The 20,005-nt window shown below is 40.6% G+C and overlaps 1 protein-coding gene across 4 annotated transcripts; it reads right to left on the bottom strand.

Annotated features, from left to right (window-relative positions):
• Window positions 1-396: 396 nt before the first annotated feature.
• Window positions 397-19,302, bottom strand: LOC132788711 (putative fatty acyl-CoA reductase CG5065). Of its 4 annotated transcripts, none has more exons than XM_060796237.1 (11): window positions 18,182-19,302; window positions 5,610-6,710; window positions 3,469-3,585; window positions 3,304-3,408; window positions 3,099-3,242; window positions 2,903-3,037; window positions 2,717-2,837; window positions 2,356-2,655; window positions 2,151-2,283; window positions 1,749-2,006; window positions 397-1,681 (listed from the first exon to the last, which is right to left on the bottom strand). In XM_060796237.1, the coding sequence occupies exons 2-11, from the start codon at window positions 6,135-6,137 to the stop codon at window positions 1,534-1,536; spliced, it is 1,989 nt and encodes a 662-aa protein (XP_060652220.1). In that variant the 5' UTR covers window positions 6,138-6,710; window positions 18,182-19,302; the 3' UTR covers window positions 397-1,533. The 4 variants fall into 4 exon arrangements, with proteins under 4 accessions (XP_060652220.1, XP_060652224.1, XP_060652221.1 ...); XM_060796241.1 differs by lacking the exon at window positions 18,182-19,302 and adding an exon at window positions 13,736-13,837; XM_060796238.1 differs by lacking the exon at window positions 18,182-19,302 and adding an exon at window positions 12,828-13,698.
• Between the last annotated feature and the right edge of the window lie 703 nt (window positions 19,303-20,005).

Raw genomic sequence — 20,005 nt, forward strand, 5'->3', positions numbered from 1 at the left:
GAAGAAAATGAAAATTGGGAAATTGCGGTGTAGATAATGCAGGGAAAGTTCTGAATGAATTGGATGCCCCGTTTCGGTACTAACTGGATGGAATGTTCTTACTATATGTTGTGTCATGTTTCAAGTTAAATTTCGCATTATTAGTTCATTAATTAATATTATAATATAAATTTAATAATGCCATTTGCTAACTGTGTATACAATCTCATGTCAAAAACATCGGTCAGTTTTATATATATATAATTTATTTCTATTTTGCGGTTTTTCTTTCATCCTCGCTGATTACGCTTAATTTTTAGGCTGCAAATGCTAAGAAATTATGTTTGATGTTTATATAAATATATTTTTTGTTTAATTATTTATTGGTTTTTGTCCGTTTGTTTCATTCACGCCATATTTGTTATAATATACATATACATAAATTTAATTTTGTATATTTATAAACTTCAAATTTTGTTTTTTTTTTATTCTCCACTTGAATTAATTTCATTTCTGTTCCTCATTTTGTATATAATTCTGGATTTGTTTTGTTTATTTTTTTTGTTTCTTTGTAATATATAAATTGAAAACTTAATTGTAATTGTAAAAATGTTAAAACTAGTAATAATATTTATAATTAATTAATTAGCATAGTTTACGTTACGTTCATGTAATTTAAAGCAATAACAAGCCATTTTTATAAATTTTTTTTCTTTTACTTTTTTGTTAAATAGTTTTATGTTTTGTATATATATATTTGTTTTGTTTCTTTTGCAAACTTGTTTTCGGTTTTACTAATTACTGCAAATTACTTCATTATCTTTGACATAGTATGTTTATAATCCATAATCCGTAATAGATAGATGAATTTATCTCCTTCCCAAGTATAGTTTTGTAGTTTTTTTGGTTTTTATTCTTTTGTTTTTTTGACATATGAACTTGTTGTTTGTTTACGCGAAGGTGGAAATATTATTATGTATATAAGTAATCTATATACCATTTAATAAGTTATTAGTTATATTTTCGTTTTTAGTTTTAATTTATATTGTTAGTTTTACTTGTATTTTTTGTATTAATATTATTTTTATTTTTACTTAGTTGACTGCACAAAATTTACAAAAAGTACGCCTTCAACTCGCCAATGAGAGAACCGACACCCATGAGAGGCATAAAAGTATCTCAAAAATTGCACAATTTGCGTCACACCTGACAGCGGACAGGTACTGCTGGCACTGCAGCTGCATTTTGTGTGTTTGTGTTCATGTTTATTTGTGTTTGTATTTGTATGTGGTGTATGAGTTTCTTGGTATGTGTGTGTGCGTGTGTGTGTCCTATTTGTGAGTGCCTGTGAATGCCATTTTATTCACCCGATTGTTGTTGTTTTTGTGGTATTTGTTTACTCGTTTTAACATATATAAAAATATGATTATAATTAATTGCTAAAAACCTCTAAAATGTATGCCATGTTTAAAGCATTTAGAAATTGCAAAGAAGAACATCACCAGACAAGATTTTTGCTGCTTTGTCTCGGTCACCAGAACAGGTGCCGAATTATTACAAAAATGGTATCAAGCGCGCTATCTTCAGCGCGTTTTCCAGAAATGCGCTCCACATATCATTCAGACGCTTCGAACGTGACATCAGGAAGCGCCAGGTGAGCAGCACAGCAACCACTTTAACCAGCTGATGCAGATAGTATAGCCTAGAATACGATCGACGTTATCTCACATTATTTAATTAAAAATTGATTTTAGTTTCAATCTACCCACCTGACCATACGCTTTCTGCTGGCGGGCAACGATTCAGGGCGCTGCTTGAACAGAAACTCCCTGAAGCCCAAAACATAGCGCTCCACATACTTGTCCCAGTTGATGTTGCGCACATCGAAGATGAATATTTCACGATCCTTGGGACTGAGTGTATGCAGCAGTCCATGGACATTGTCATCCTTGAAGCGCCATTGACGTGTTGCAAAATATTCTAAGCATTCAACAGCTTTGGCAATTTTGTTTTGTACGTTGACAACACTGTAACGAAATACAAACATAAGTCGCAAATCGCTGATGTTAGTGAGCTTTAAACAAACCAAACAGCACTTAGCCAGCGAACTTGGAAAGCTCTGCTGCACTGAGTGTTGTCGGTGTGAAAGCTCCCAATGCAATGAAACTTACAATGGCTTCTTGCCCATTATGCGCGCCACTCCATCCAGTATGTAGGCCGGTAGAAAGTGTTTTAGTAAACAATTCAGCGTGTTCATTGGACGATTCATGCGCAGGTCTCCAGTTGGATACCACAGGCAACCCTCTGAAAAATGACAAATGACGAAGTATATTAGAATGTGGTTTGAATGTAGTTTCGAATGTAGCCAAGACATACCCAAGGGATGTTTGCGAACACTGGACATTGCAAATTTGACAAACTCAGACCATATGATGGGATTACGTTGACCGGTACAACAATTGTATATGAGTAAATTATTGGATTTACGCGTCGCTGTACGCCATGCGGCGGCAATCATTAGATTAATCACAATATCGACAGGTACCATATCGGCCACATAGTTCTTCTCGCACATCATTGTCCGGAACATGCCCTTGGCCAGCGCAGAGACTAGACCCGTTGGCCCATTAAAGTTATCCACCCAACCGGCGAACGGCTCATTCAGACTGGCAGTCACTATGATGAGGATAATAAATTAGACTTTGAACTATTAGGCTATGTACTAGAAAAGTCTTACCAATTGAGGGCCTCACAATGGCAACGGGCAGATTCCCAGCCTCCTTAAGTAACATATGCTCCGCTAAGGCTTTTGTAAAAGTGTAGGTATTGGGACGTTTGCCAATAAGACGCGGTGTCAGCTAAAGGTGGAAAATAAATTATTAATTTTGTTTACAGTTTGTATCAATAAATATAAGATACAGACCTGATCGAGTATATCTTCCGGAAGCCAGTTGATTAATGAGATTATATCGTCGGGATTATAAGGTGGTGCATAGATAACCTCCGATACATCGGTTCTATCGCAATTGCAATAGGCAGTGGATACGTGAATCAAAGCCTAAAAGTACCGTGCATATTATAGTCAGAGTCACTAATAGATTAAAGACCTTTTGACTTACGTCTAGGGACATCATGCGATGGCAGAGCTCAACCAAACGTTTCGTGCCTAACATATTGATTGTGACAGACAGTTTCAGTTTCTCGTCGAATTTAACAGTGGCAGCTGAATGAAATACAACGGAAACATTGCGACAGAGTAGCGTCTAAAGCGAAAGAATGAGATATATTATTGTTCCCTTAATTCATTTAATGTTATTTGCTTACCTGATCGCTCTCAGAGATACCCAGTTCCTCGGATGTAATATCGCCTGAAATCGGTATAACTTTGCTTAATTCCTTGGGCTTCTCTCGACGCAACGATTCAAAAAGCTGTCGGTTTATAGATGGATTAGCCATGCTTCGATTAAAGACTTTATTTTCAGTACTTACCGGTGCATTTAGGAGTTCCGTAAGTCGCGCCGAGACCTCTTGACCGCGTTTCGGCCGTATCAAAAGATATATATTCCTTATATCTGGACATGAACGTAGCAGTTTCTCAACCAGCACCTATAAATAAATTGTAAACAATTTAAGGATGAGCCCGATAGAATAATTGAAAGCAGTTCTTGAGTTTGATTAATCAATTTCCCTGCCACCTCACTTCCATACAAACAAACCGCGTTCATTAGACTACAAACTATAATTACGGTCAGTCAATCGGACAGCCCACTAACTAACGAACGAACCCCGAATTGCCGTTTATTGTCGGTGTCAAGTGGCAGCCAAGTAATCGGACATGAAACAGAATGAACTGCTATCAATACTCATTCACGCTTTTGGCTGCGAGTGAGAGAGCTCAGAATATTGACAGGAAGTGCACGCAGTCTGACACGCCCTGAAAACGATGTGAAAATTGTACACCCGAAATTACACCCAGACAATAACAATGTGTCTCTGGAGTGTTTTCGGATGCGGAGCGGCTGAGCGGCAGGGGCGTGGTCAGTTATGACGTACAGGTTGCAGGTTATAACATTTAAATTACAGTGCTGCGGTTACAAAATCGATGATTGTGACGCTCCGAAAAGGTTTCCATTATTCTTGAGAGCGTGTGCCAAACAAACAACACTTGCTACACTGTGCAATCGAGTAGCAGTCTGAGTGGCGCCGGTGGCAGCGATTACATGTCATAATGACGCAGGCAGGAGGCATGCAATTCAGCCAACAAACATAGGCAGAAATTGGCACAAGAACTGCAGGATGTATTAGAAGTCGAGTCGTAGTCGAGGCCGAGTGTATACTATATATACGATGTGTGCGTGTGTTCACCCACTTGACAAACAATTAGAGCTGATGTCGTTATACACACAAGCACACACAGAGCAACTGACGATGAGTCAACAAAGAGTCGCAGTCGTTTATGGTAAGGAATGCTAGCACCCCGGCTTAGATGCAACTGCAAATCATTTCTTAGCTCAAAACCCTTGACATCTGTAGTCATCTTTCGCCTTCAGATTCCCTCCCATGCCCTTGCCTTGTCTTAGCAAACTATGCCGTCACACACAGTTGATTTGCTTATAAGTATTAAGTATATTTAAGTCTGCTTGTGAGTGGTTGCTAGGCGTGGCGCTGTTTGCCTTAGGCGAGTTCAACAGTTCATGCTGCAAATTATGCAAACAAAAAGTTGCACGTAAAACACACGTGACGTATGCGTGATGCCCGCCAAAGTAGGCAATAAAAATTCCCAACTGCAGGAACAATTTTACACTAAACTTAACTTAAATGTTCGCTGAGCTCATAGCACCCGTTTTTACACATTGGACATACATATACTAAAACAAGTAAGAAAGCTACAGTCGAGTGTACTCGACTGTGAGATACCCGCTACCCATTTTGAATAAAAGCAATATATTTTGCGGTATATTTCTCAAAATATACCAAATATACTACTAAAAACCAAAAAAAAATATACCAAATGGTATATTTGGTATATCGATATAGTACCGCATTCAAAATATACCATAGACAGCACAATATACCAGACTGTCGGCCAAAGCAAATTAGACCCCTAGTAAGTAGGCGTTTTTGCCCATACAAAAGTATTTCTTTAATAACTTCGACAATTTTTATCTGATCGCAACCAAATTTTTAGGAATCATAACTACTATAGTAATTATTATATATACCAAAATTCGTAACTCTAGCTTTAAAATTACGCTTGTTATTCGATTTTTTTTATTTGCGGGGGCGGAAGGGGGCGTGGCAAAAATTTGAAACAAACTTGATCTGCGTGCAAACATAACAAATGTTGTCGAAAAAAAATTATAGCTCTATCTCTTATAGTCTCTGAGATCTAGGTGTTCATACGGACAGACGGACGGACACACAGACGGACAGACACACAGACGGACAGACGGACATGGCTAGATCGTCTCGGCTGTTGAAGCTGATCAAGAATATATATACTTTATAGGGTCGGAGATGCCTCCTTCTGCCTGTTACATACATTTCCTGCCGGCACAAAGTTATAATACCCTTCTACCCTATGGGTAGCGGGTATAAAGATTATCTTGTGGGATTTATCGATCACTTACCTTGCCCATAAAGCCAGTGCCGCCTGTAATGAATACACTGCGTCCCGCATAGAATTGTCCGATGGGCACATAACTGGTATCGTCGGCTCTGTAGCGTTCATAGGGCGACTGCAATCCCCCATTGCTGGGCAGCGCTGTGGCCGGCGCAGCGTTCAGCAGAGCCGCATTGATGCCAGCTGCTGTTGCACTAGCGCCACCTACCGACGACATTCCGCTATTGCCGGAACCACTTCCGATGCCATTGGCGCTGCCTCCGCTGGCATAGCTGGCAGCCACAGCAGCTGCCGCTGCATGCGTGAGTCCGTTGCTTCGCTGATGCGACGAGTGGTTACCGTTCAGTAGAGTGAACCCAGCATCGCCGTTGCTGTTGTTATGGCTGTTGTTGGTGTTGGTGTTGTTGCTGTTGCTATTGCTGCTGCTGCTGTGCGGTTGCTGCGCAGGCTGTGGCGACTGTTTGAGGTTGCTGCTGCTGCTGCTGCTGCCGATGCAGTTTTCCGTTTCTGTTTTCTTGGCGACGGCGTGTGACATGTTCGTTGCTTTTATCTTGTTTTTTGTGTATGCGATTTTGTGTGTATTTGTTACCCTTGTGTTATCCCTTGCGTTTAATATTAATTAGGAAGCAGTTTGATCATTTGCGATGTGCGCTTTCTTTTCTTCTTATTTCCAACTAAAATTAATGCGTTATTGTTACAAGTTTCGCTTGTCTTCTAATGTCTTTTATGGAAGTGTATTTAATTTAATTTTATTTCTTTTCTTTTTTTTTGTTTTGGGAAGTTTTCTGTTGTTGCTGTTGTTTCCGTGGAACACCTTTGCTCATCAGCCGCAGTACTTAATTATCAAATTGGGAATTATACATATATTTTAAATGTATAATATATTTAAATTTCACGGTAGTTTGTTAAAAATGTTGCTGTCGCCGTGGAGCGTTTTTCCATTTTCATATTGCTAACGACTGTAGTTGCTCCAAAAAAAACCTGGTTAAACCAGTTTGATCAGTAAATGGAACAGGAGCAGGAGTCTCCCCGTGTTCTCGTGTGCGAGTAAGTGAAAATATGTGTCACGCTTAGCTAGCAAGCTGTTGAATTTGAAAGTGTATCTTAGCTGAAAAAAGAAGAACAAAATTAGATAATTAATATTATTAGTTTTGACCTAAAAATAAATAGAAAACTCAATTAGTTCCATTGTTATACTGGAACCATTTATATTTAGATCATTAGGGAGTTTGGGTTGGAGACCCGCAGCCCTTACTCTCTCTTTCTCTCTCTTTCCGGCTCAGCTGTCTATCAAAATGTCATATGCCTAAAAATAGATGCCTTTGACATGGGGCATTTTTATGAGGAAGCCCCAAAATTGTTGCCCCAGAATTGCCAAGCTGCGACTGAAGCAACATAAATTTTTGTTCGTGTTTTTGTTTTTTTTTTGGCCAAGTGTCACAGCGGTTGTGACGTCTTTTCGTGTGATTCCAGTCCCTGAAACACAGTCTGATTTCAAATGCAAATGCTAGCCAAGCAATGACGCTTATATCCTTTAAGAACGACACACACACATGCAAAACAAGACACTCAGAATTTGACCCACAATTCTATTTTACGCACAATAGAACAAAGTATGTAAAGCTCTTAACGACTTTAAGCCACTTAATCGTCACTAAAAGGCATTAGCCAATTGAAGAGCGAAGAGCCAACTGAACACGAAGTGAAAACCGCTAACAACCGTGGGACACTGCTGCCTGTCCGCCTGTCGATATCGATGACAGAACACGAATGCGCACTCTGCCGTCTGTGGCCAGGCATTCTATATTGAAATGTCCAACTCTGAGAGACGCTCCACCAAGTAATTCTATTTGGCAATTTTTCACACATCATCAGACTAGGAACAAATTTGAATTTACTACTAAATAAGCTTTCACACTGGCAAGAGTCGCCAGTCAAATGCTCTATAAACAATTAAACTTTACATTACGCTTTTCACACACACGCGATTCACCGACACATAAAAGCTTTGCCAGTTATTGCAATCACAGAAAGCTCACTAATACTCGCACGATTTGGGGCAGTAGGGAATGGGCAATTCATAAATGGTTTGCAATTTTCGAACTAACCAAAATACTCAGCCGGAATTAGTGAATTTCGAATGCAAACAAACGTCATTTCTACAGCAAGTTGAAGTTGTAAAAAAATGAATGAATTTGTCAACAAACGCAAATCTTGCTAAGTGATTGTTTTGTTTTACAAATACCAGTACAAATAGACGAAAAAACCCACTTCGTAGAAACAAAAATAATGACTTAACTCCCCGCTAACCGTAGCGTGCAAAGGAACACACCCAATAGGGCGAATGTAGGTAGATATATAGTATAGTATAAGGGTAATGAATTGCATATACATTCGTATACTTATATGTCGATCAAAGTACAACTCTTGTCACACACGTAAACGAACAGCATCCGCATCAATCAGTTACTTCCCCTTTGGCATTAACATTTGTGTTTTCTCTGAGAAAACTTTGCACCTTGCCGTAATTGCCTTTTGCTAATTACCATTAAGCCAACAATAGCTACAGCAATAGTAACGACTGCAAAAGTAACAGTAGTAAAAAATTCAAATTAAACACTGTCCAAATATTGATCATAGGCAGGAACACTACACAAATTCGAAATATGTCGACGATAAGGCAACGTCCATCTGATGATATTATAATATTATATTAGGGAACATCTCTCGCTGCTCCGAAATACGCCTCAAATTCAAGTTTAAGCAGCTTGGGTCTTTGATCCAACCCATACCCATGGCTTTCACTTTTAAATATCTAAATTCCGCAATGTTTTTTTTTCTTTCGGTTTTTATTTTTTTTTTTTTTTTGTTGTCGTATTTAAATTTTGGTAATATTTTTGGTTAGCCGAAATGTTCAAACTTTCGTTTTCATTTAAGGTACAACACACAGAAATATCTTTTCAAAGCGTTAGAGGAAGTCATAGAGTGATACAGAGAGCTGTAAAAGCGAGAGAGCAACAATTTTTTTTTTACATTTCTCTCTTCTCTTACTTCTTCTGTTGGTCATTTGTATACATACATATATTGAGTTTCTTTCACTGACGCAGCATTTATTGTTGTTTATTGTTGTAGTTTCGGTTTAAGAAATGTATTAAAATGGCCCACGAAATTGGCACAGCTTTTTCGATGATATTATCGAATCATATCCGCTGATGTTTTGGCCAAACTAGCTGCCGTATAATTAAAGTTTAAACAACTTAGCCAGCCATCTGACAATCGAGCGGTCTCATCACGTAACTGTAAATTTATCAATGGACCTTCCCAGGGAATCCAGTTTTACGGTCAGCCACTTCTTCTGCCTCATTCTAAAGTGAAATTTCTTGAAATTCAACTTTTTTATCTCTCTCGGTCTCCCGCTTGCGCTCGCGCTCGCGCTCTTTTTCTTTTTTTCTCCAAGAGAGCGAGAGAGAAGACTGAAAAATTCGCGCGGCTAAGCAAAGACACAAGCCACAGAGAACCGCCATGTAACAAACCACTGTCGCACCACTGCACCACCAAGTGAACCACGCCTCTGCGCTGCGCTGCGCTGCGCGTGTTAACCAAACATGAAGACCAATCTGTAACTGCAACGTGGTGTGAGAGTATTCAAGTGTGCATGTGTGTGTTCGTACGTGTGTGAGAGCTGTTAAACGGTAAACATTCAACCTGCCTTGACAAGGTAGTTACACTGTTATGCCCGTGTACAAGTATTGTCTGACCCATTTCCTATAATCGTGCCGCATATCATCATCGTCAGCGTCATCGACTTCGACAGCAGCAAAGACAACAACAGCAACAACAGCAACAACAGCAACAACAACAACAACAACTACTGACCGTGGTCTTTCATTCGACGCTGTTCGTCTTTGGCTAACCATTACTGGCTTCGTTTTAGGCCAATACCCTCTGCAAAAAGCGGGCTTCACAACTTCCACATCGAATGTGTAACCTCTCCCCATATTTTTCGATATTTATATATTCGTCAAATATTTCCATACTTGATTTCAAATATGCATATGAAATGGCGTCAGAGAAGCCAGTTTTATCATTTTGCAACTTGTGCTCAATACAAAATTCATAATATGAAAATAATGAGCTGATAAGTTTCGGTCTGTTAATCGTTTTGTGCAAATAACAGTCTGTGCATAGCTCAAAAGAAAGAAAGTTAATTCTCATTCTGAAATCGTAAGCCGAGAAGAAGCGTATTCATGCTTCGTTGCATCAAAACATAATATTTTTATTCTTTCATTCTGCTTTCTGATTGCATTTGAAGCCATCTCTTTTACTAGTTGTCGCCTCATTTCTCCGATTCATTCGCTCATAGCCTTGTTGTTTTCGGATTACAAGTATTTAAAGGCCTTGAAGAAGCTTTGTGTGTTTGCTTTTAGCTAGACTTTCGTCTCTCTATTTATTTTGACAATTTTCAGAAATTGTCTAATGAAAGTTAAAGTTCAAATCCTACGAATTTTCACTTTTCTACGGGTCTCCCAATCGACCCGGCCTCACATCAGAGAGAGGAGGAAGGAGGGAGATGGGGAGGGGGAGGGGGTCTCATTATGTAAATGTAATGCTCAAAGCGGATGCTGGGCACAATTCATAATGGGTCTGTGCCCTCTATATTCTATTGAACCTTTAGAGTCTCGGCGAGTGTCTCGTTAGCTGTGTTCTGTCTGCTCTGCTCTGCTGTGCTGAGCTGAGCTGAGCTGAGCTGTGTGCTGTGCTGTGCTCGAGAGCTGTGCAGAGGTGCCTCGTCCCTCCGCACACCCCTTTGGGATCTATCTACTTTTACAGTTATCGTAAGTTATCTATGCTTTGTGTGTAATTGAATAAATCTGTGATGGAATCTGTGCTGTGCTGACCTGAGCTCAGCTCAGCTCTGCTTTGCTTTGCCCACAGATCTCTGCAACTCGTGCCTCTGTATCTGTGTCTCTGCCACTGTCACAGAACTTGTCCCAACCCCAACCCCACCCCACCCACAGCCTCTCTCGCACTCACTGTCCCTCTTATTCTTTCGCTCACTGTCTCTCTTGTATCTCTCTTTCTCACCACCGCCCGGACCTGAGCCCATAATTTGCGTTTTGATTAACAAACAAAGCGCTTCGCAGTTTACAGCATAAAAGTTAAATTTAAGTGTGTATAATGGGGCCCCCCGCCAGAGTGAGACTGTTGTCGCTGCTGCCTCGTACCTCCATTTCTGCCCCCTCCCGTTTTCCCCCCCCCCGCTTGTGCAGTCTCCAATTTCCATTGCCCTGTTCGCGTTCGCAGTCAGTCCGCAGTCAGTTTAGCAGACCAATTGAGACTCGACTCTCAACTGACGGTCTCTCAAAGTTAGATATTAAATAATTTACAATTAGAATTTATATTTATTTTTAGTCTTTTTGCATGAGCTAAGACTATACAAAAATATAATATATACTCTCTAACATTCTAACCAAGCCAAGAACAATGTCTACAGGCTCAATTAAGATAAAACCCATTAATTAACCGACAAAATATATATAAATTTGTCTCTCATTTCCCGCATGCCAAGTCGCCTTTTAGGCACTTTTGATTTATGAAATTGCGTTGCAATTTTCTCAAATTCAGATTTATGAATTGCGCGGACAGCACGTGAGATTGATAAGACTATATTATATCAACTAATTTCAACCCAAACGGACAAGTTATATTAGTAGATCAAGATGCTTCCAAAGCCTGCACAGAAAATAGAAAAAGTTTACCGAGAAACTAAAAACATTCTTAAAATGAGATATTGACCAAGAAACTGTCAAATTAAATTTATACAAATTTTGATAAATTTAGAGATGACGTCTGAATATGTTCAGGAAAAGGAAAGTTCTGTGAAAAAAATAATTAACCACAACAAAACAGGTACGCAAAATGTGTGCACAATAGTTAATAATAAAATTTAAAATTTGCCAAAGAGCATTTTTTAGCATCTTAAAACCAGAAAAACAGCATATATAAATAGGAAGACAAATATTAATGGCAATCGATTCAGTTGATTCATTTTCAAAATAGCAAAAATTGTATAAACGCGTCGCTGGGCAATTAACGAGGCAATCAAAAATTCTAATCGGGTTATGCCAACGCAGACTATACACGTTTATGGGACTGTGAATCTATTAAAAAGAAAAACATTGACAGTCACCATTGCAACTTAGAATTCAAGAGCGTGTTCATAATTGCGAAAGTGTTTCAACAGCAATGAAAGAAATTTCGCCAAGAGCTGATCTGATAAACGAGGCACGTATTCGATAGAAACACTGTTGATGAAATCGCGCGCATACACATTTTGACATATAAATAAATATATACATATATAATTTTCTTGAGTTGCCAAAATATTGGCCAAGTAAACTTGGAAAGCCCATGGAATTTCGACTGCACTTACGCATGCGCAGTGCCTGATAAAGTGGGTCAATGCGTTGTTGAATTGTTGGATTGCTGCTGCTCAGCAGCAGCAGCTGATGAGGCCTTTGTCTCATGCAATTGTCAGATGTTGCATTGACTGAAATACTATATACTATACACAAGGCAACGACGCATATTCAAATCGACAGCTTCCAAAAATGTGACAAGATGTCAGCGAATCAAGAGCGCATAAGTAAATAGCTTCAAAAACAACAACAACAACAACAACGTTAACTCTTTTCGCAACTTTTTGAAACGGAATTGCAATATGGTTGAGGTAGCTATGAGTAGTTGTTTCTGTAATCGGTGGTGTATCTGTTACGGTCTCTAGCTCTCTGTAGCTGACCGTGATCCATGTTTATTTATTATGCTGCGTCTTCATTTTCGTACAGACTCTGCAAGTGTATGTGTGTGTGAGTGTGCAAATTTTATTTGTAAATATGCTGTGATTAATATTACAAATACAAAAAAAGGTTTCGAAAATATTTGTGCTGTTGTTGTAGCAACTTTCTCGTGTTGAAGACGAAAACGACGTCTTTAGTTTTAGACTAAATATTACGTCAACGTTGCATAAGCAACCCCAGCAGCAGCATCATAGCACAGCACAGGTTTTTCAGCTCTAAGCTCTGAGCTCTGAGCTCTCAGCTCTTGCCTCAGCTCGGCCGCATGGCATTAACCCAACCCCACACCCTTAAACGGCAACGGCAAATATTTGCGATCGGTTCGCTTATTTTTAGCCACGCAGTCTCTCGGCCTTAGGCCTTACACTTACTTGTCGAAAATAAGTTAAGAAAACAAATTAACAAATCGCCGTCAAATGTAGCTAAAGATGCGGAAAGTTGCACGTTGCACGTAGCACGTTGCCAGCTACCAGCTGCCAGTTGCCAGTTACAAGTTGCAAGTTTGCAGGTTGCACGTTGATTAGAAGATTGTTTTCGTTTTTGACCGTTACGGCGCGAAATTAAAATTTAGGACAATGACATTTGTCTGCAATATTTATGTATGTTGTTGGTAACACTTTCGTTTTGCGCGGGGGATGGCGGAGTATGCATATAATTCTATTATGAGTTGAACAAAAGGTAAAACAGGGTCAACTATTTGTGTTGAATTTGACACTATCAAGGCTGGGCAATCTTTGGATTTGCTTAAATAGGTAATGATATCTCGTATGCTCGTATCGTCGTCGTATGTATGTATGTGGTTGAATTGCTGGTTACTCATATAAAGCTGACACACTAAAAAACTTGCGATCGACTGAAATTCTGCTCAAGAAATTTCTCCAAATATTTTCACTTTTGCGCGGAGTCACAAAACGGAGACGTAAACGCAGACGTTGACCGATACGAACGATGTCGAAGACGAAAGACGAAGCGAAGACGAAGACGAAGACGAAGACGAAGACGAAGACGAAGACCGAGACGAACGAAACGAAGACAGAGACAGAGACGGCGCATGCGTGTGTGTTGTCTTTTGAACCGTTGCGCATGCGCAAAGAAATCCAAAAGAGAGTGCAAGACAATGGAGAATGGAAGAGAGAAAAGAAAGAGAGCAAGAGCAGCACGCACACTGTCTCACACAGAACACACGCACGTACGCAAGTACACGCTGCGACAGAAAGAGAAATATAGTGTAGTGTATAGGAGGAGAGAGAGTGTTTGTATCGTAATGGGAGCGCTTTACGTTCTATTGCTCGCTTATCGGTTATAGCTGTGAACTCGATGTTATTTTCGATGTACTTCGATGAATCCCCGGTGTCGGATCGATCTCGCAAGACGCGTCCGCTACGTACGCCGGCTGGAACTGAACTAAACTTGGATGGCAAAGAAGTGAAAGACTTTATGCAGCGTCAGCCAGCGTCGACAGCGACAGCGACAGCAGCGGTGACTGTGACTCTGGCTGCAGCAGCGGCCGCGGCAGTAACTTTATGGACAAGAAAGGCAGTCACAAAGCGCACAAAAGAAAGCCATGGACATCACGGACGGCAGGTGCGGGCAGCTGTGTCACGAAGAGCGACACGTAAACGACGACTGCTACTGCGACGGCGACTGCGACGACGGCGACGACGTCGACGACGACGATGACGATGACGATGAGAGCAGCCGACTGCCGACGATGTTGATGCCGAGGCAGATGCGGCAACAGCAACAGCAACGGAACAGCGATGGTGGCATGCAACAAGCTTTAATTGAAAAAGCCGCAAAGAACTGTGAAAAACGAGTCGTGGAAATGATTGTGAGCCGCCTGAGCATGTGTGCTGTGTGTTGTGGAAAAACCTGACTGACTGAGCGAGTGAGTGAGCGAGCATGCAAAGAAATTCAATCTGCCGCATGGAGACTAGTTCAAGCCCAAAGCCAGTGGCCAACACTGACATTGACCACGGCGAAGCGCGGCGCGATGGCCAAAGAGGTCAAAGTACACACAACATAAGCTTTACGACCAATACTGTAATGGGAGTATGTTAATGTGTGTGCGTTTTAGTGCGTGTGTACGGCTGTGTGTGTGTGTGTGTATGCACTCGGTAACGGTGTCACAGTGAGCCACATTTGCTGCCGTCTAATTAAAAGTCGAGGCACATGTGGGAGGGACAGGCGAGTGGAGGCGAAGCAGGAAAAGACGAAAATTCCCCAGTCACCAGCTACGCAATAGTTCAATGAACTAATGGAAATGAAAATGTATGTAAGTACAAAAAAAACAGCTAGAGATCGTTAACTTCTATTATCAACACAATTCCGACTTGTCACTATACAATAATAATGCGAACAATATTCCAAGTTGGATCAGGTCATTTATATTTTTGCCAGCAGCATCATATAATAACAACCCAGTTATTGACCTAGTGTAAACTTCTCAGAGCTGACCTCATCAGAATGCAAATAATGCACGTTAATAATAATCGACTACTGCACTGGGAATTTTCACTAGTTGTTTTTTTGCTCTTATAACCAATTGACGGCCTACAATTGCATAGCTGATTTGTCAACAGTGATGATGATGACAACACTTCAGCTTGAGAGCACATTGTTGGACTGAGCTGCGACTGAGACGTCTTGAACGTTGAGCTTGCCGCTGATTTGGTAAACAACAACAAAAGCAACGACAACAGCGAAAACTTGAACTCGAATCCTAAAGCTCAACAACCAAAAAGACACACCTTAAAACGTGATTCAGACAAGTCCAGCGAAGTGAGCTTACAGCAGCATCCATCAATGGTGCTAATACTTCGATATTTGCTCAACTGAATGCAACTCAAGGAAACGACTTTGCTTCAGTCACTACTAACGTCAAACTTGGCGAATTCTGGCTGTAATTTTACTCAACTTGTGGTTGGGTGGGGCACGTGCCAGTGCCCATGCTAATCTGTTAGTTAATATTTGAGTTGATAATTGAATTTGCACACTCGCTGCCCAAAAAACGGAAATCGTCCGTAGCTCATCGTCAGTTGCCCATCCAATTGACTTGCTTAGGGCAAGTGACTAACAATTGTTTTCGCTCAGTGCAGAGCGGCGTCATAAGCATAAATACGCGCTCAGCCGCGACAAATTTAAAGCATTAGGAGGGGGGGAAAAATGAAGAGCTCAAATCAAAAGTGTTGCCTACTTTTAGGCAACACACATAAATTGCAATCAGACCGGAAGTAAGCTAAACTGTAAATCAAAGAAAAGCGAGTCATATCTTTGGCATTTCCTAAGCTTTCTTCACTCTTATTTATGTTGCCAATTAAATATAAATTCTATTTGTAGTAGTGTATGGTAGATACATATAAAATGTGGCACATGTTCCCACATGCTCTGACCCTTTTAACCCACAATCACTAGAACGTCAAGGGCTGCCACATGAGCCATATTTCAACTGACACACACACACACACACACACGCGCACACTCATGCACATTGGAATAGTCATAGAGTTGCTGTTGCCGCTTGTGTGGTCAAATCGTTTAAATCATTATGATGACGCCTCAGCTCGAATAACGTTAACGGAAATTTCAATTTCTGTTTTTCATCAGTTTCAGTTTTGTTGCTCGGGGCGGAAATTACAATTTTTTGTATGTATTAATAACAAAACTTGTGCACACACACACTATCAAGAGTGAGGGTGTGTGTGAGTGAGTGAGTGTTGATGGACATAATCCCCGCCTTGTTGCTTGTTCTTTTTTTTAATTACACACAGTTACGGCATCAAATGGCGCCCTGTTGACAGACAACGAGCGCTGTGTCCTCGTCCTCGGCTTGGCAAAATGGCAAACAATCACACTAGCACTACACGCACACACACATACAGGCACACTCGTACTCAGAAGCACGCATACATTGAAAGCACAAAGCACACACAAAGATACTCTCATAGGCAGGTAGACAACAAAGCGAGGAATATGACATAATGCACTTGAAATGTTATCGCCTCGTTTGTTAACAGCACAACCCCACTGATGATCAAACCGATTCTTATTTCATATTAAATTAGTTAAGCAGCTCAGCAAGAGTAGCAACAACAAGCAGTAATGACAACACTGCGAGTAATCAATAAATATCGAAACTAACAATGCATTCTCTAAGAGAAGGCGTCGAGAGCATAGCATACTTTTTGGGTTACTTCACGGGCGGCAAGTCGGTCGGTTGGTCGATTGGTAGCTCGCTTGATGGGTTGATGGGTCGATGGGGCAGTGGGGCGTTTCTACACAAACATTTTTATGCAATAGTCAGCCACTTAGACTGCGAGACACTGCTATCAACTCATGCAAAATATTTGTAACGCATCTTCGCATACATTTTCACAACCACACAAATTCTGTTTTCAATTTCACTTAATTGTTATTTGTTTTTCAAATATTTTATCGGAATATTTGTACTATTTGACGACACCGCAGTATTAAATATATAAATTTCTTTTGCACAATGTCGGCCGCCTTGAAAATCAATTGGGGGAAAATGCCTGTTTTTTTTCTCATGGGGTCGGTCTACTGCTCCTTTTTGCTTTTTGTAAGATTTTTCACGCGCCTGCTCTCACCAATATACACATACTAACACAGATAAGCGTACTCACGCACACAAACAAGCAAGCATACACCCACACGGAGAGTCGCTCTCGCGCAGCTGGCAAGCAACTAACATACTACTACTACTACTACTACTACTACTACTACTACTACCTTTTCCATATGCTATTTCTACTACTGTTTTCACATCAAATGTCTACTCCCAAAGTGTTGTGTGTGTGGACTTTGCTGCCGGCTTTTGCTCACCGCTCACCGCAACAAGGGTGACCTGTTATATAATATATTGAATCATGTGTTATCTATTGATTGATCAACTTTTCTATCTCTCACGTCACTCGTATCTTATCTCACTTCTAGATAAGGCCAATAAATCCAAGTTTGTGCTCTGATGGTGATTAAATACCTAATTTCGTATTTAGTGCATTTAAGCGCGCCACTTAAAATTGCTGTCGCATACTTAACAAGCAATTTTCTGTCACATACTTTTAGGCAGCGACCAAAAAAGCTAGAGCACAGCAACACTGCAGAGATAGGCTGAAGAAGCTGCTGCTGTTGCTGCTGTCGCTCATCTCTCTTTTTCTCTCTCTCTCTCTCTCTCGATTTCATCCTCTCTCTCCTTTTTTCTCTCGCCCTTACTCTCATAATTTATTTTTCTCTCCATTGCTGCTGCTGCTGCTTGCACTTGCTACGCGTGTTTGCGGAAACAAGCAACGGAAATGTCTGATTTTGCGTTAAATTTTTTACGAGCGCCGCCGTTTCCAATAGCGACATCGGTATTGTCGATGAGATAATAAATCCACCGTCATACATTCTGTCTGCCTCAGTAAAAATATCATTCACTGTTCCTTCTCGAATTCTCATTCATACTCTGTACTCTCTCTCTCTCTATCTCTCGCTCTCCGTGTGGACTATGGTACAAAGGTGTCTCGGGGCTCTAAAAATAAATGTGCCTGCTGTAAGTTATAATTCTTATTTTTCTTGTTTGTTGGCAGCAATATTTGACAACAAACTGGGCACATAATTATGCTAAATTTATACTGCACATACGTAGGTGTCAATGGGCGACATTGGAACTTTAGGGGACTATAGAATCTTTGGTGGGGTCTGGAGCAAGGGGCGTTGTACATACCGGCACAAAAGTGAGGTTGGAATCGTCGCTGGATGCTGCACTGAACTGAACCGAACCGAACTGAACTGAACTGTGGTTACGCTGAGGGATGACAAGTTGAAGATGGCGGAGTGGAATTCACTTATTTCTTGCAGCTTCTTAATTCTTATTTTCGGCTTGCTGGTTTGTTTGTAAATTTCTCTCTTTTCTCTTTATTTGAATTTTCCTTCTATGCTTATGCCATTCATAAAACAATGAGACACACACACGAATATCACACGCGACGCACGGGCAAAAATTTGGAAAAACTGCACCCTGCCCAGGTTTGGAATAAATGGATGAGGGCAAGTTAAAGACGCGTATTTGTTGTTGCTATTTTTTGTGTTTTTTTTTTTTGTGTATTTTTTTCCTTTTTGCTTGTTCCTATAAGTTTTGTTGGCAGCAGGCGCTTTTTGAGCAGCACAGCTCGAAATACGACTAGCGACTGGCGACAGGCAACTGGGCGATTGGACGACTGTGGCAACTGACTGCTGGGCCAAAAACCGGGCCGCCAGCAATTTTCACCAAGCAATTTAGGGGGCTGGCTGACTGCGCTCACAATGTCACACGCTCGCACGCTCGCACACTGAGGGCAACTCCACCCTCTTTTTGCGCCCCGGTGGTGAGTTTTGGGCCCAACAACAATTTCGTAATGAACACGAAACACTCACACACACCCTTCGATAAATTTTTTTCTTGTTTTTCTGTTTTTCCTCCTTTTGTTCCTTACTCTTCTCCTTTGCTCGTCGTTTTAGTATTTTTTTTTGTTGTTTGTTGGCTCGTGCTCGCAGTTTGCGCAATGCACGTCGTCGCTCGCGATTGTGTTGGCGTTCGTATTCGGATTCGCCTTCGGCTTCGCGTGCTCGCGTTCGGGTCGCCTGATTTTTCCACCACCTTTCGATGAGATTTTCCTATTGAATGAAATACACTTCTCGCGCTGTTGCCGTTGTTCTTGTTGTTGTTGCTGTTGCTGTTGCTAGTGTTGTTGGTTTTGTTGTTGTTGTTGTTGTTGTTGTTGCAGTAGTTGTGGCCAGCGCATGCGTTTTTCAGCAGCCCGAGAAAAGAGAACATACAAATTAGAATGGATGAGAGCAAAAAAAAATTTGTTTTGCCTACGACTTTTTTGTTCGATATAGTCCGTATCAGACAATTCGAAAATTTTGGCGCATGCTGAGTTTCAAACTTAATGTCGCGTTCTCCAGCGTTGCCATCTGCGAGCGTTGCCCAAACGGCAACGTCGCAACGTTGCCACACTGCCGCCTGATTTATGTCTCCAATATGGGCAAACGAAATGCCATTTTCATTTCAAACAAACAATTATAAACAAAGCGACAAGATATTAATCAGTCATCAATTTCAATGAATCCGCCATGTAAGACCTAACCCAACAACACAAGTAGGGGGACCTTTGACCTTCGACTAGTAAATATTTGGACAATGCGACTGAAGGTCACAGACGCATGGCATGCAATGATAAGTGCATTGTCATCGCTTCAAAAATTTAAAATCATTGGCTCAGCATTATGGTTCACTCTGCATAATAATCAATTTCCATTTAGTTAAAACAAAGCCTAAATTAAACAAAGTCGAAACCAAAGGCAAAGAGACCGAACTTAAAACACTCTTTTGCCCTTATGGGGAACACATTTCAAATGTTATGCTTATCTACATAACAAATTAAATGCAATCAATTAAATGTAATCTCTTCAAATCTATTTAAAATTATTATTATATGATATTATATTAAATGCTTGCAATCACTTAGAAATATTCCGTTTTATATATTATATCAGTGTTGCGATCGAT

The sequence above is a fragment of the Drosophila nasuta genome, chromosome 3, assembly GCF_023558535.2.
Source record: "Drosophila nasuta strain 15112-1781.00 chromosome 3, ASM2355853v1, whole genome shotgun sequence".
NCBI lineage: Eukaryota > Metazoa > Arthropoda > Insecta > Diptera > Drosophilidae > Drosophila > Drosophila nasuta.